The sequence below is a fragment of the Poecilia reticulata genome, chromosome 8 (assembly GCF_904066995.2).
Source record: "Poecilia reticulata chromosome 8, P_reticulata-male-v2, whole genome shotgun sequence".
In the NCBI taxonomy this organism is placed as follows: Eukaryota; Metazoa; Chordata; class Actinopteri; order Cyprinodontiformes; family Poeciliidae; genus Poecilia; species Poecilia reticulata.
The window spans coordinates 18,277,295-18,292,970 of record NC_088837.1 but is presented as its reverse complement, the minus strand read 5'-3'; the positions used below and the strand labels follow the sequence as shown (position 1 = coordinate 18,292,970).

Genomic DNA, 15,676 nt, shown 5'->3' with positions numbered 1-15,676 from the left:
GCAAGAAGTTGTGCATCTTGGCTACCTGTAATGTGTGTCTTTTCCTGGCCTTCAAGAGATTGGTCTTGAAAGCTCTTTATTTCAAGTCAGCAAAGACTCTTAACATGCTGTGTTTTGTAGAGAAAGACATGTGGGCTGAAAATTGGGTCAGATGGATGAGCCTGCTGTTAACTTCCTCCTGATCTGACCATGAGCCCGTCTGCAGACCATGACAAGACAAAAGCCTTGCTTCTAAAGCCTTCAAAGGGCTTTATTGCATTTAACAGATTTGTCGCATCAAAGTTAACTTCACTTAGTCTGTATTCAAGGCAAAAAAGCAAGAAAATACATTTTCTCTCTTTAAGAAAGTGTTTATTTTCAAGCAGTCTAGATCAGGTTGTTCAGATCTCATCCAATGGTGATTGTGCTGCAGTTGATTTTTGTGCTACAACAGTTACAGCAGCAGAACTACATGGCTGCTGTCTGACATCAGCGCTAAAGATAACCTCAGTCGAAAGTTTTCTCATGCACATTTTTTATTCGTCAGTATGCCATGGAAATTTGCTATTTATATCATTTGAAAAGATATTGCTTTTTCAGAGTGTATTAAACCAGTTTTGCTAAATTTTCGGGGTTTTACTGTGTCCAATGTTATTAACCTGGATTAATGAAAGTACTAAGAGAGACATGAAACGGGGGCGACTATATAAAAAGATTTTAGGTGAGTTTGGCTGCTTAGAGCTCCCTCAGCTGTATCCTAACAAGTCGAAACCTTTCTTAAGTGAGCAATGTTTAACGTCTGGAGAGCACGGAGCTAAGTGATGCTTCAAATGCTCAACAAATAAAGGAAACGGAGGACGCTGAAGCACATCAAGCTAAAGATGCAGGGAACCCAAGACGAAGTTGACTGGATGATCAGATGACATCAGCAAATACAAAATCCATCAAAGTAGTTTTGTGTGTCTGTTGAAAAATGTTTGAATTCCAATAATCTAGTGTAACATCACACAAGAAAAAACAAAACAAAAAAACATTTATTTCATTTAAATTTTGGGGAGAAAATCAAAATGTATAATTTTTCTTTCAAAATATGATTGATTAAAAAAAAATTAATCATCAAACAAAAGGATATATAAACATATAAGCTTACAGCTCTGAGGACATATGTACCTCTTCTAACTGATTTAGCTAGGAGAGAGAGTTTAACCCAATATGACGAGGCGAAATAATGTAAGCAAGAACATCAGGTTAATATTCTCGCTTAATATTAACAAAGGTCAAGCTAGCGGTGGGCCACAGCTGTAACTCCTGTGAGGAGAATGTGAAGTCAGTGGCAGCAGTGCTTTGGTATAATGCATAACTGGAGAGTAGTAGAAGAAAGTAGCAGAGAACCAGTATAGCAGTATATCCTTTAACAGTGCAACCCTTTACATGAGTAACTGTAGAGATATCTCAGGATAACCTTAGCCTCTCTCCCTACGAGCTTCACCACAAAGGAAAGTTTCAAGGAAAGTTCATATTCTCACATAACCACATTGCAAATTTTGAATTATATTCAAAATGTTTTCCCTTTTTTTTACAGTTCTACCTTCAACCTGCTCAGTAAGTTAAAAATACAGTTGTTTCTGAATTCTTTGCTTATTGGTTCCATCTGTTGCAATGACTGCATGTTATACATTGGACCTTGATGGAGAGAAAACAATCAACATCAAGTGTTGATGATGAAAGTGAAATCAGCCAAACATTCCAGTTTGGGTAAAGGTGCATCGTTCCAAGAGTGTTTTCACGAACTAAGCTGGTGTATAAACAAAGTCTTAAAAGATATGATGCTGTACTTGGCACTCGGGGAAATCCAAACACTCCAGCGGATAAACAGTTTGTTGCAGAGTTTTGCAGCACAACTCTGCATCGTAAATCAAATTCAAGATGGCAGCCAGAAACCCTGAAAGTCAATCTTCTTTAAATGAGTATTTATGAAACCATATGTCAGTGAAAATATGTGGCTGATAGGAAGCGCATAAGATAAGTATCGTAGTCATTAAGTTAAGATTACAGTATCTGTCAGTCATGAAATTGTGTATGTTTGAAAGATTTGGAGCTGTGGGTAATTTATCAAAAAGATGAACTTGACCGATCTTCACCTGCTCATAAAATCAAGTTTAGATCATTGCATTGACTGATTATCAACACCTGAGTCTATATATCCAATCAAAATTATGACCCGAGTAGAATATTATTTCTTTGGATGATAGATGTTTTCTGCTGCTCCAGACTAGTGTAAAGACTTTTTGGAGCACAGAAAGAAGATGGGAACTGCGACTTTGTGACAAAGTATTCCGATGTCTTGTTTTGTTTCTTTGGCTTGCCCACTCATGAATGTGGAGCTCAGGAAGCTTGTTCGTAATAAGTGAAATACTGGAGATGTTTTTCCACAGTTCAAACCCCCTCCCACCGCTCTCCCATATTTTTCAGACTCGTTGTTCACCATTATTAAGTCCCAGTGGTGGGCTGTCACAACATCTTGCCTGTCCCAATCTGCTTTTCCTCCATCAACTCCAATATTCCCCCACTTCCCACACAGTTTGACATGCATACTTCTCAATTTACAAAAGAAAATTATTAATGCCAAACACAGCAGCCCGGTCTTCCCAGCATGCACTTCTTCAGGCACTTCTCTTGAAGCAGCTGGAGTATGGATGTGTCTGCAGATTCACTATATATATGTATATATATATATATAAGAGTGGTTTGTTTGAAGAGACAAACCACTCTTCAGGTGGTTTGTCTCAAACCACCTGAAGAGTATTTTGTCTTATAATAATATTAGCATAAAGTGATTTGGATTGCATCTATCAAAGTTGAAACATGAAATTTGTTGATTTGTCCTTTCTTTTGCTCATCAGTTGTCTTTCTTTTGAAATCTTTTATGTTCTATTGTAAAATTTCCAGATGAGCAGACTTCTAACTTTTCTATTCAGCAACAACCTAAGTATAAAACTGCATTTGTGTAAATGTTTTTGTGGAGAGAAAAGCAATGCTCTTCAAATTAATTCCTCTTCCAATCGACACCATTGGATTTATTTGAGTAAAAGTTCATAAACTGTGTAGTGGCAAGATAAATTTTGGTCCTTCAAAATAATGTATTATTTTATTATTCATACCACAGTGGAAAAGAATGTGTGGATTAAAAAACTAAAACATTTGCAAAAACTCTGATCAATTCAAAACTGAATTAGAACTTTAGTTATTTATTTGAATCAGTTGTTAGAGTAACGATAACTACAGACTGGTATGATTCTGTTTAAAAATGCATTTGATTTGTTTTCTTGCACTAAATATTTTCAAGAGTTGGATATCTCTCTCGTCTCTTTTAGGGATTTTTAAACATCTTTACTAGGAGAGCCAACCAACATACTCTAACTGGCACTGCAGGTACATTCGAATAAAAGACCTTCATATAGAAATTGTAATTTCATGAACTGAAAATAAGGTAATGGTTAAAAAAAACATCCCAAAGTCTCAAAGATTAGAACAAGTCTGGCTCCCTAGACACAAAATCTAAACAAATGAGGAAAGACTTGAAAGTTCTTCTCTCCCTACGGGCCAAGTGGTTTTTCTTTAATGCTAAGCAAGTTTGTTTAAGAAGCATTCTAGTTTCTGTTAGTTATCCATAAACTGTTTTTATCCCCTGCAAAGAGAACGTCCTGAAACGGTAATCACTACCTCATCCCATAAATGATTAAAAAAGTTGCTTTGCTTTTCCTGTAGACGCTCAGTGAGGACAGACCAACCTGACCAAGTAAGGGTTAACTCACGCAGCCCTGCGTTCCCTCCTCCTGACGTCGCCTCCGCGCTCGCGCGCTCTTACACACACAGACACAAACTTTCCCCGCTGAGGCCAGCAGAGAGACAGGAGAGTCAACGAACCACATGTTGCTCTCTCGGAGCGTTGTCTTCTCTCCTTCTCCGTAGCTGCTGCTGGATCTGCTCCGGTCTCATCGCTCCATGGGACTCCAGAGCTGGCCACCAATCAGACCAGAACTGTCCTCCATGGCTTGCCTGGATGTGGAGAGCCCCTCCATTTGCAGGGGGAAATTCAAATCAGGTGTGTTTTCTTCCTTATGTCATGTGCTTGTATTTTATTTACTTGGTTTGTTGTTGTTAGTGTAGTTAGGCGGGATGTTATTTTCAGGTATTCCTTGTGTTAAAGTTGTTGTGCCCGACACAGAAAAGACAAATGTCACAAGTACACGTACACTGTGTGCTACTTACAAAGGAAGCGCAAAATCCCAGATATGCAGCAGATCAAGATTCTGCTCGTCATTTGCATATTTCTAATCTTCCTTGTTGGCCGTTGACCTTGCTTAAAATTCAGCCTGGAGCAGCAAAACAAAACAGAGCAGACGTGCTGCTGATGTGATCTATTCAACATTTGTATCCCATTTAAACACCTGTGAAGTTTTATCAGTAGCTTTTCAACCCCCATGCTGAGGCGAATTTTACTATTGTGACACGTTGAATAGCAATCTTTTTTTTCCCCCTAAAAAGACATGAGGAAGATTTATACTTTCTAATTTAGTTATCATACATTTTCTCTTTCTTTGGGAGCAACCTTGTCTTCATATCATGTCAACAGGAAGCTTTTCTTTGCAGACTGCATTATCACAAACTAAGCTAACCTAAAGCTAACCTATTGTTACTGAATGTTTACTCAGTTTCCATTGAAATTACATCGAACTATGAACTAAATTATGTGTTTATAAGTTTAGAAGAATAAAAACAAGAACTAAACAGCTACATCCTCATTTCATTTAAGTGATGTTAAAACCTAAAATGCAGGATAAGTATAGTTATGATAATTAATGAAGAATAAAATAAGACTAATGAACCTTAGATCATATCTAACCAGGTAAAAAAAAAAATGAAAATCTCACAGCTAAATATTTTTAACAATGAATTAACAACTAATTAAAAAACATACATGAAGTGTTGAATTTGACTGGAAACAAAATGCTGAACCACTGAGTTCCTTTAAATCAGGGCTAAAACCCCCATTTGTTTGGAATTACCTTTGATTAATAATAACTGGAACATTATTAATTGTTGTTTGTATTCCAACTTTTCATTACTTTCCTTTATCATGTGTCACTGGTACTTTAGTGCTTTTTTTTTTACTTTACATAAAGTATTATTCATTTTTCACATACACATTTCAAGGCCTAAGCATATTTTATCCAGCATAATGGACATGTGAAAAACTACAGTATATGTTCAAAAAATACTAATGTCTTAGTACTAATCTCTTCACAGGTTATTAAACATAATAACCTCTGAAGTGGAATAAAATCCTTAATATCATTTTTGTAGCTGTTGATTAAGGATTTGTGATTATAAATCCCAGAATCTTTGCTAAAATAATGTCATTCCTTGTATTTACAACAACAACGTTGTCGTAAATGAGTGTCAAGTTGTTCATAAACTAAAACCCACCATTTCAGACAATGATTTTTTATTTTTGTTTATGTAGCGTCATAAGAAAGGGGGGTATAGGGGGGTCAGTTTAAAAAGAGACTGATGGGAGAACTCCAGGAGTGATTTGCTGAGAACAACACGAGTCTGAGATTAGAGATTACATCAGCAGACAGGGATTTCAGCAGAGCCCCCTCTCTGTGTTTCTTTATAACCTCTGTTTTTGCTTTACTGGTGAGCAGGAGCCAGTTTGCATCATGGAAGGGTTAGCCAGGGTTTATGCTCAACACAAGATGACACAATGAGGAGGACCCCGGGCAGGAGCCGTACCCTCATGGTGATGCTCAAATTAAAGCCAGTGCTCTCCCATGGCGCTTGCAGGCGGCTTGTCATGCTATTGATATGCAGTTGTGTACAGTAATAAAACAGACTGCCTGTGGCGTTCTTTTTGAGTCACAAATATTGAGAGAAACTGATGTTGTTTCTGTTTGAATCTCCTGGATTCAACCCCCCACCCCCTCTCTATTGGCCTGGGTTGGTAATAGAAAACACAACAGACAGAGAAGGCACAGTTTGTTCTCTCTTCTGGAGATGATGTCCTGCTATAAGAGGTGGGCACGGCCCTCCATCCTTTGCCTCAGCTCTCGTCACTCTGCGTTCCCTTGCCCAGAAGTCGAAGTCGGCGAACATCCCCCTCGACTCTACAGCAAACCGGCGATCCCACCCCCTTAACTGCCCCCAAAAAATGTCATGGTTCCCAGGCCTTGTTCTCACAGCTGCCCCGTTTATTTTTGCTTGAGTGAGTCACAGAGTCCTGTTCGGACCCGGCGTCTTTCCCAGGGGAGTTGAGTCGGTCCGCGTTGTGTGTGTTTGTGTGTGAGGGGGAACTGTTTCTCCCAGGCCACTGAGCAAATCCGGCTAAGCTGGGTTCGCTTCGCTACAGCGATGACGATAAGGGTCACGGCCTCATGCGTCACCGTCACCCCCTAACCTTCTCGGCAAACTTCTTCTTTTTTTTTTTTCCTTCTTGTGTGTTGCTTTGCTGGAAAAAACAAGTCCACGTTTCTTATTTGTAAATGTTTAAACTACTACTGTTTACATTTTTTTGTACAACACAGAAGATGCATCCAGAAACTTCATGTAAGACTCAGGAACATCGCTCAACAAACCAGACTTCTTCTCAAATCTCGAATCAGGGAAACGGGGGAAACAGAATGTTATTCCCCTGTTTTAATAGTTTTTAATTGCGTCTTTGTCACATTTGCAGAACTCACTCAAACATTGGCTTTTCTTTAGGAGAGCTCCAAGCCAATGTGGAGCTAACCGTGATACCCCCCGTAACTCAGACCATGCAGGAACTGAACAGAATATCTGTGGTTAAGAGCTTAGTTTGGTGTTTGGCTTCCAGGGAAGCAAAGTGATTGAGAAATAATAACCATTTCTGCTTTATTTAAAGTCCTCCAGGTTTCACAGATGGTTGTGAGATGAGTCAGATGAGTTGTTTCTGAACGGTAAATGTTTAACCTCTGCATTCTTCTGCAGTCCTCCAGCACTGTCTGCAGCAAAGGAGAACTCGGGAGCAGCTAGTGGAGCAAGGCATCATGCCGCGTGAGTAGTTTTCATACCGCTACCCCTTATCTGCTCCTGGTGAGTTAGTCTTATTGCCCGGCATTAACAAAAGAACAAAAAAAGTATCCAAAATTTAAAAAGCTATTCCAGATTTTGATATGGCAATGTTTGCTATTTATTTCCAAGAAGTCCCAAAAATGATCTTATCTTAGCCTGCAGAACGGAAACTTATTAAATGAGGCAACATTCAGTCATTTGCACTTTTATAACCGAAAACTTGTAATGGAAAAACAAATCTGAGCGACTTAACAGCACGTATTTGCATATCCCCTATGAAATGTGACAAGTTATCATTGTACTCGTAAGACTTACTGATATCTGGCCCTGAAAGGACAGATTATTCTTTAACAGGATCTGTTCGTATGGCAGACGCTGAGACAGTGAAGCACCTGATATTTGGAGCATTAAGGCAGAATTATGGACGTTTCATCTTCTTGATGTCCTGCTCTGTTTGGAGGACCTTCACCTGCTCCTCTCTGACACCACAAACCCACATCAATTAGAAAATGGACGTCCTGCAGGGGTTATTTTCCTGGCACCAGCACCCCTTACGCTATGGATAAGCGTGTATGATAATGGATGGATGGATAGCTATGTCTGTCAAGGCTTATCAAGATGCCCTCGCCATAGGAACTCAGACAATACAGAGACGCAAAAAATATGGTGGGAGAGTTTGTTTACAGTTTATGTAAATATCCAGTTTCAACTCCAAGTAGGATTTAATTAAGACAGATTTTTTTATTTTATTTTTTTGCACTTTGATGCACTTTAATCAAATGCAATCAAATGCTCTACATTTAAAACGGTTCTTCATAACCTCTTATGAAGAATGGAAATCAGAGCAATAAGCAGGAATGTTTTACTGTGTGCGCGCGCGTGTGTGTGTGTGTGACACACTCCTTGGAGCGTCCCTGATCCGTGTATCATTAAAGCAAACAATGGCGGTCATATCAGAGGTGACTGGTCAGTGACACAGTCCTCCTCTGAAGGAGGATGAGTTTATTCAGAGCGATCAAAGAGTAAAACTCCCTGCTCAGAGTAATCTCTTTGTTTGAGTCAGTAAAGCTGGTGCTTCCTGTTTTACTCCCATAAGCTCTTCCTTACTGAGGCCACGATCGCAAAGAGCAGAAAAGGCAAAAAACAGAACTGTCAAGATGCCAGGAAAGGGATTATGAAAGAGCTCTTCAAATCAGCAAATTTTATCACGAACTTTATCATCTGCGTAAAAAACAAAAACAAAAAAGAAATCTGAGTTTCTGCTCTCAGTCAGAGTAACTTTAAACCCTAAAAACAACAAAACATCCTTCCAGAGAAGTCTGTTTTCTCCCAAAAGGAGCATGTGCAACCCCTTTGGGGCTTGCTAACTAGCAAAGCAAATGCCTTTTCAGTTACAATCAAAAGCACGTAAATAGTTTCATGTATTCTTATTATTTTTCCAGCTCTGAAAAGCCCAGTTGCCTTCCACAAACAGATTCACAGCCTGCAGCGAGCCAGGGTGAGTCTCTAATGTGTTTTTAACTCCACCGCATAAATTTGTTCATCTGTGACTTTAATGATGTTCAAAAAATACTTAAGTAGACACATTTTTTTTCCTTTTTTTAACCAGACTGGGACTTTTCTTAAGCATAAACTGAGCAGCAGACCGGATCGCTCCGAATTGGTCCGTATGCACATCCTGGAAGGTAACCCCTTTCTGTGTTGTTTCTGGGCGATGGTGTTTGGATTAGCAGAATGAGTAGGGCCGTTATTCATCTGTCTGCATTTATTACTGCTTGTTCAACAATCCTGCGACCATCCGAATGTTTTTGCTGCAGACTGAGCGTGTGAGAGGTCCAGCTGAGTCACAGTGACAAATCAGACTGAGTGACGACGGCCGGATCGTAGGTGAACATCCTCTTTTTGTCTTTTTGTTCCTCAGAAACGCAGGCGGAGCCCTCCCTGCAGGCGACGCAGTTGAGACTGAAGAGGGCCAGACTGGCCAACGACCTCAACGAGAAAATCGCCCAGCGTCCTGGACCCATGGAGCTGGTGGAGAAAAAGATCCTGCCTGTCGACTCTGGAGTCCAAGAAGTCGTAAACAGTAAGCGTTCATTAGCATTACTCACACAGCGACGACCAAAACGTAAACTTAAGTGGGGATCGTTATCAGACAGACTTTCATCCACCTCTGTGGTCCAAGCTTAAAAAAAAAAAAAAAAAGCTCCATATTTATCTAACTGTCTATATAAATGCTGCGATGCTACAACTGTGTCCTTAAGTGGCTTTATGTCTTAAACTCTCTCTGCTGATCATACAGATTGTGAGGCGGATTACTCAGACACACCACATGTTCCAGATGTTTACAGCTTTGATGAGGACAGCAGTGATGCTTTATCACCACAGCAGGCCAACAGCCAACCGTCTCCTTCCCAAACTTTACCCTCCCCACGGGAGTCAAGGGAAGCCGAGGTCTCTTCTGCTTCCTCTGACTTCAGCCCTCCCCCGCAGGTACAGAAATATCCTCAACTCTGTGATCAAACAAATTGTTGCCATGTCACAACTAGTGGACAAATCAGCATAATTTACAACTCTTTCAACAAAGCAGTGGCAAAAGTGTTTCCAAGCCGACTCTGGATTTTTTTTATTTTTATTTTTTGTACATTTTCTCAACAAACACCAGTGTATTTTTTTTATAGGATTTAATATTTGCCCCCAACATAACACATAAGAATCTGATCAGAGGAGAAAAATGTGAACTTTGACCTGCATGCACAATTTGTGATGTAAAACTAACATTGTGTGGTAAAACAATAGAAGGTGTCGGGCACCGTGACGTGGGGATGCTTTCCTTCAACGGGAACAGGAAGCATTTGCTTCTGAAACTCCAGTAAAAGGCTGGTTTTTTTGGGGGGGGGTTTTAAAACGTGATGACTTGGGGACTGAATCCAAATACATGTCACGTTTTAAGATTTTTAATTCATTTTTAACCTTCTGCTTCACAATGATGTCCTACTTTGTAAAAGTCTATCACATAAATTTCACAAAAGATGAAGTACTCTGCAAAAACACAAAATGAAAGAAGCATTTCTTAGTGCACCCAAAATGCAAAAATGTTAAAGGGATATAAATACTTTCAAAAAAAAAAAAAAAACTGCAGATGAGAAAAAGAAAATGCAACTTTAATCAGACTTTAACTACTATTTGGACAAGTGGCGCATGTTTTTGTTTTTGGAGTGTTCATCAGGCTTGGTTTGGTTATTCTGGATAGTTAGCAGATGTTGCAGCTCATCTAATTCCTGGTCTGTGCCTCTGCTTTTCCTCAGCTCTCTCCACCAGGCTGCTCTCAGTCGGCATCGGATGTCTCCACGTCAGAGAAACCGAGCGGCCTGGAAGCTCACCAACCTAGCGCCGCTGTCATCCAAGGCATTTCGCCAGGCCAAGTTCTTGTGAGAGTAAGCCGACTTTCTCATGTTTCCTGTAAAAACAATTGTGTTTTGAAATTGTTTTTTATCTAGTTCAAAAATAGCTGTTATGTCACTGACCTCTGGTATACAGTCATGTGTTTCTTTGATTAACTGCCTGTGTCTGTTGTTTTTTTTTTTCCTCTCGTTTCCTTTGGAAATGTAATGACGGATAATGTTAGAGCTTGGATTTTTATCTTACCGAGAGTCGCAGCAGTTTAGGAGCGGATAAATAATCAGCCGTCAAGTCAAACGCAGGTCAGAGAGCAACACATTTAACATGTTTTAGTTCTTTTGTTGTCTAAATCTGACAACGATAGGCTGGTCTTTCTCAATGAAACTGTAAAATCAAAGCTAAAACTCGAAAGGAGAGATGGGGAAAAGCGTGCATTTAATCGAAATTCTGTTATGCTGTGATCTCCAACTAGAACCGACTTCCTTAGGAAATGAAAGGGGAGTAAATTTGACAAATTGAAGGCTGCATGCTGGCTCAGTTCACGCCAAGTATCTGGTTTCTTGTCTTCAATAAAACCTGCAGACATGCCAGGACATTTTCATATACTTTCAGAGACAGAGTGTTGAAACGATACGTCATCTTTTTACTACCTGTTTTCTCATTCTGTATTGAGACGTCAGAGCAATCTTCTATCTTAACACTAAAAACTATTAAAAAAAAATTAAAAAACAGTGTTCAGTCTAACTTTGCTTTGGCCACAGCAAGCACCATTCCTCCTGTACCGGACTTAGATTATTCGCAGAGATTAAATATCCATCCGCATGCTGTTCTGCAGCTTCGTCTGACTTTGTCTTTGTGCGTTACACTCTGCAGCAAACTTTGCCGAAGCCAGCCACGGACAAAAGCCGCAGCAAAAAGAACAAAGAGCCTAAGCCGCGGGTGAAAAAACTCAAATATCATCAGTACATCCCCCCTGACCAGAAGCAGGAGGTCAACGACGTGCCGATGGACTCCTCCTACTCTCGTCTCCTGCAGCAGCAGCAGCAGTTCCTCCAGCTCCAGATCCTAACCCAGCAGCAGCAGAAGTACAACTGCCAGGCCGTTGTACCTGTCACACTGAAGTATGGCGCCGCTCAGCAGTTCATTCTTTACACAAAAATCATCTGTCACACTTTTTTTTTTTTTTGAGGTTTTATTGGCTCTAGTGGCCTTTATTTGATAGTTAATTGACAGGAAAGTGGGTATTGAGAGATGGGAAAGACATGCGGCAAGGGTCGCCAGGCCGGGAATCGAGCTGGTGACGGCCGCGTTGAGGACTAAGGCCTCCATATGTGGGTTGTGCTTAACCCCTGCGCCACCACAGCACACCCCCGTCATCTGTCACACTTGACCCCAGCCGAACTTTGTCTCGTCGCATTCTGCGTGCTGTTTTCCCACAGAGAGACAACTGAAAAATGCCTTCTCCCCTTCCTTCCCACTCCCTTTGTTTCCCATTTTCGTTGCAGCATATCCACGGCTGAGATGCAGACCAGCTGCTCGGCTCTTGTGCTCAGAGGAAGCTCGCCGTCGACTCCTGTGCAGTTCCACCACACCGGCACGAAATCGGATCAGCTGCCAGCTAATATCGATGAGATGAAGGTGATGCCGCCTGGGCTCTGTCACAAACGCCACAGAAAGCATTCAGCATCTAAAAGACGAACCGTTTTCTTAATCTGCAGGTTGCCGAGCTGAAGATGGAGCTGAAACTCAGATCGCTGCCTGTTTCCGGGACCAAGACGGATCTAATAGAGAGACTGAAGCTGCATCACGAGAGCGCTAAGAGCCAGCGTATTGCTGCCATGGAGTCAGGAGCCTCTGCAGCAAACTCACAGGCTGAAAACGTTCATTTGACACCACCCGTTTCCCTCATAGCTTCCAAAGTTTCCAAATTGGGAATTGAAGATAGTAATATGAAAGACATTCATGCAAAGTCGGTTTCAGAGAGTTTGTCTAATGCTGCCCTTTGCACAAGCCCCTCAAAAGGACCTCCGTATGAAGAGGGCCCCGCAGACGCAACGTTCACCGAGAAGGACTCTGAAAAAGACAAACGGCTGCACGAGAAGGAGCGTCAGATAGAGGAGCTAATGAGGAAGCTGGAGCAGGAGCAGAAGCTAGTCGAGGAGCTAAAGATGCAGCTGGAGGTGGAGAAAAGAAGCCAGCAGAGTGACTCTCCACCTCATCCCAACTCGCTGCTGCTGATCCAGATAAAAGAGGAAAACAGGAATCTGTCAAACTGCTCTTTGTCCTGCATCTCACCTGGTCAGCATGGGCAGATCAAACAGGAAGAACCTTCAGATCACGGCCACGTAACCAGCCCGAATCAGTTCGCCATCGGTCAGCGGACCAACACAAACGGTGAAAACCCGCAGCCTGCCCAGGTCCTCCTGCCCACATCCTCTCCTGGCTCAGCAGTCACAGTCGAGCTCCCTGCCAAAGGCGTTAAATTACACACCACTGTTAAGAGCACAGCTCCAGGCCGCATCCCGGCCTCTGGACACGAGCCACAGAAACCGGCAGAACTGCAACAGCAATGCCTCACGCAAACCCCGCATCTGGCAAAGGTAAATGTACGAACACTCTGCTGGGTTCAGTTTGTCTTGTTCGTTCTTCCTTGGTCTCCTCAGTCTTTGTCATCACACTCTGCAGTGCCTTTTGGTTTTGAGACATGTTCCAGCTGGTGCCAACAATTCACACGTTAGGCTGCATAAATATAGAGGCATGTTTTCAGTTGTGCTGCCAGTTAAACCACAGGTCAAGTTACCAGTCATTTGTGTGCTGCAGTGGAAAAATGCAGCTTCCCTGTGCTTACAGCTGCAATCAGCTTTAACAGAGCACTGTAATCATTTTGGCTACAAGAATCAAATGAGTTGGAAAATATGAGACCATCATGTCGGTGTAGATTGAACTCAGCAGTTTCACAAGTAAAGTGAAAAAATGTTTTAGGTGAAAAACGTTCTAGAAAGACAGTCCAAATCTTTTTTTTTTTTTTAAGCTTTTTTCCACCTAAGCTAAAGGCTACTATTGTTTGTTTCTGCCACATAGACAATAGTAACTTGTTCACAATTCACTTTTCAGACTGTTGATGTCGGTACATTAATGCTGTCTAATGTTTTCTGCAGACGTGGGGAATGGATGGCGAGGGGCAAAACGTACTCGGTGCGTTCCTGGTGTCTGGATGCGATGATCCTCCCTCTCAGCAAGCTCCCCCAGAAGCACTCATAGGAAAGGTGAAATATATTTCGAGTCTTTGTGGTGTTTCCTAATGCAAGTTATTGTTTTACAGGTGTTTATGGATTTATTTGTGTAACTTTACTAGCACTTAATGTGGGGTTTTGGTATTCAACATTTTGCTAACTGCTATGGGCAGGAATATCTGATTAGCAGATTATAATTCTCGAAATCTATTTCTGTGTTGTCATTGTTTTTAAGAGATTTAGGAAAAAATAAAATAAAATACTTAGTCTGGTCAAATCTTTTGCTTAATAGTTCAGATTTAGATTAATTTAACCCAAATCATGGTATTTAGATGTGCTTTTCCTTCAATGGTGCAGAAGGAAAGACATACCCGGGTTCCTTTTTGCATCACAATCCAGTTCAATAGTTATTTGTGCCTTATTTTATCTACTGTTCCTGTTAAATAGCTGCTTTATCTGCTGTTATTTTTGCAGCAAACAACCTTCACAAACCAGGCATCAAAGACTAAAGACCCACCTCGCTATGAGGATGCAGTAAAACAGACACGCAGCATATTAACAGCTGCTCAGGTGCGAATCAAATGCAAGTTCATCACTTAAAACTGCTATTAAAAAATCCTTCCTACATTAAATAACTCTTATTTCTTTAAAGGGTCCCACTGCAGCGAGCCAGGAGATGGACGACCTGTTCGACGTGTTGATTGAAAGTGGAGGTGAGCGACGCTTTTAGCTACGTTTTGGACTAGTTTAGCTTGGAAGATAAGCGAGGATTTCCTCTCACTGGTGTCGTTCTCTTGTTTTTTCAGAGATCTCCCCTCTCATCAGACAGGATCCTCCCAGCCTGGAAAAGCCTCTCCCTGTGACAGCTAGCGTTACCACCCTTCCCATCAACACGGTTCTGACCCGTCCTCCACCTTTGGTGCAGGTGGCCCAGCTGCCTGGAGCGACGGGAAACAACCTGGAAGCCCTTCTGGGGGACACGGAGGCTCAAAGACGGAAGCTGATGGAGGAGTTGAGCTCACCTTTGGTTGAGATGGAGATGAACTTCAGTGAAAACCTGCCACCTACTGGTGGGAACCTGCAAAGCACTTCTGTGGACAGCATGGATTGGCTCGATCTCACCCTTTCTGTGCCTTCGGAGGGGATTAACCCTTTGGACATGTCAGTGCCTGACTTCCTGGACTCTCATGAACTGAACTTGAGCTGGGATTGAGTGATTTCTAAAGGCAGTATGTGGACTTCATAATTTTAAATACAAAAGTTAATGAACTTTAAAAGCTAGAACTTTTTTTGTGGGGGAGGGGGGAAAATGAAAATGGTACTGACGCTTTAAGGATTTCCATCTCAAGTCACACGGCTGATTTTTCTATATTTTTCACAACTTCTCTTTGTTCTGCAGCCTCAGTAAAGAATGTTGCAGTAAGAATTGTCTCAGCGCACATAGGAGTAAAGGAAAATACACAAAGCCTGGTTGCAGATGGACAAGCACTGCATTTAGCCGCCGTGCTGTTTACTCCACCCTGTCTTGGAATGATTATCACTATCAAAACAGATTGTAAACACATAAGCCGCATGACCATGGCTTCTATGCAAGCCGAGAGGCATAAATCTGATATTTAACCAAAGTAGTGAAAGTTTGATCGGCTTGCAGAGAGCCAGAAACCCAGAACAACATCAACTCAAGTGTTTATTACAAAATACTCTGCAAACATTTCTTCACCGACCCTGTAAGTTGGCACACATTAATACACTCCACAATTTAAAGAAGCAACCTCACACGAATCATATGTCGGGCAGCATTTAACATGATTTGCTGGTTTGAAATTGGCCAGACTGACTTTTAATCAGCTAGCTAACTTTATTTTATTTAGTTTTATTCTAAAACATTCAGTGGCATGTCATCAGAATAATGAGGCAGGCTTCTTCCATTAAAGTAGGAGTGGATTCCAGTAACATCTGCTGGTTACAGT

At 41.4% G+C, this 15,676-nt stretch overlaps 1 protein-coding gene across 1 annotated transcript; it reads left to right on the top strand.

Annotated features, from left to right (window-relative positions):
- Positions 1-3,699: 3,699 nt before the first annotated feature.
- On the top strand, positions 3,700-15,006 carry mrtfbb (myocardin related transcription factor Bb). Its single transcript, XM_081610133.1, has 14 exons — positions 3,700-4,084; positions 6,991-7,056; positions 8,517-8,572; positions 8,684-8,759; positions 8,996-9,157; positions 9,374-9,564; positions 10,380-10,508; positions 11,347-11,594; positions 11,979-12,111; positions 12,192-13,073; positions 13,632-13,739; positions 14,181-14,276; positions 14,359-14,419; positions 14,513-15,006. Exons 1-14 carry the CDS (start codon positions 3,985-3,987, stop codon positions 14,917-14,919), a joined length of 2,715 nt encoding a protein of 904 aa, XP_081466259.1. The 5' UTR covers positions 3,700-3,984; the 3' UTR covers positions 14,920-15,006.
- The last annotated feature ends 670 nt before the right edge of the window (positions 15,007-15,676 follow it).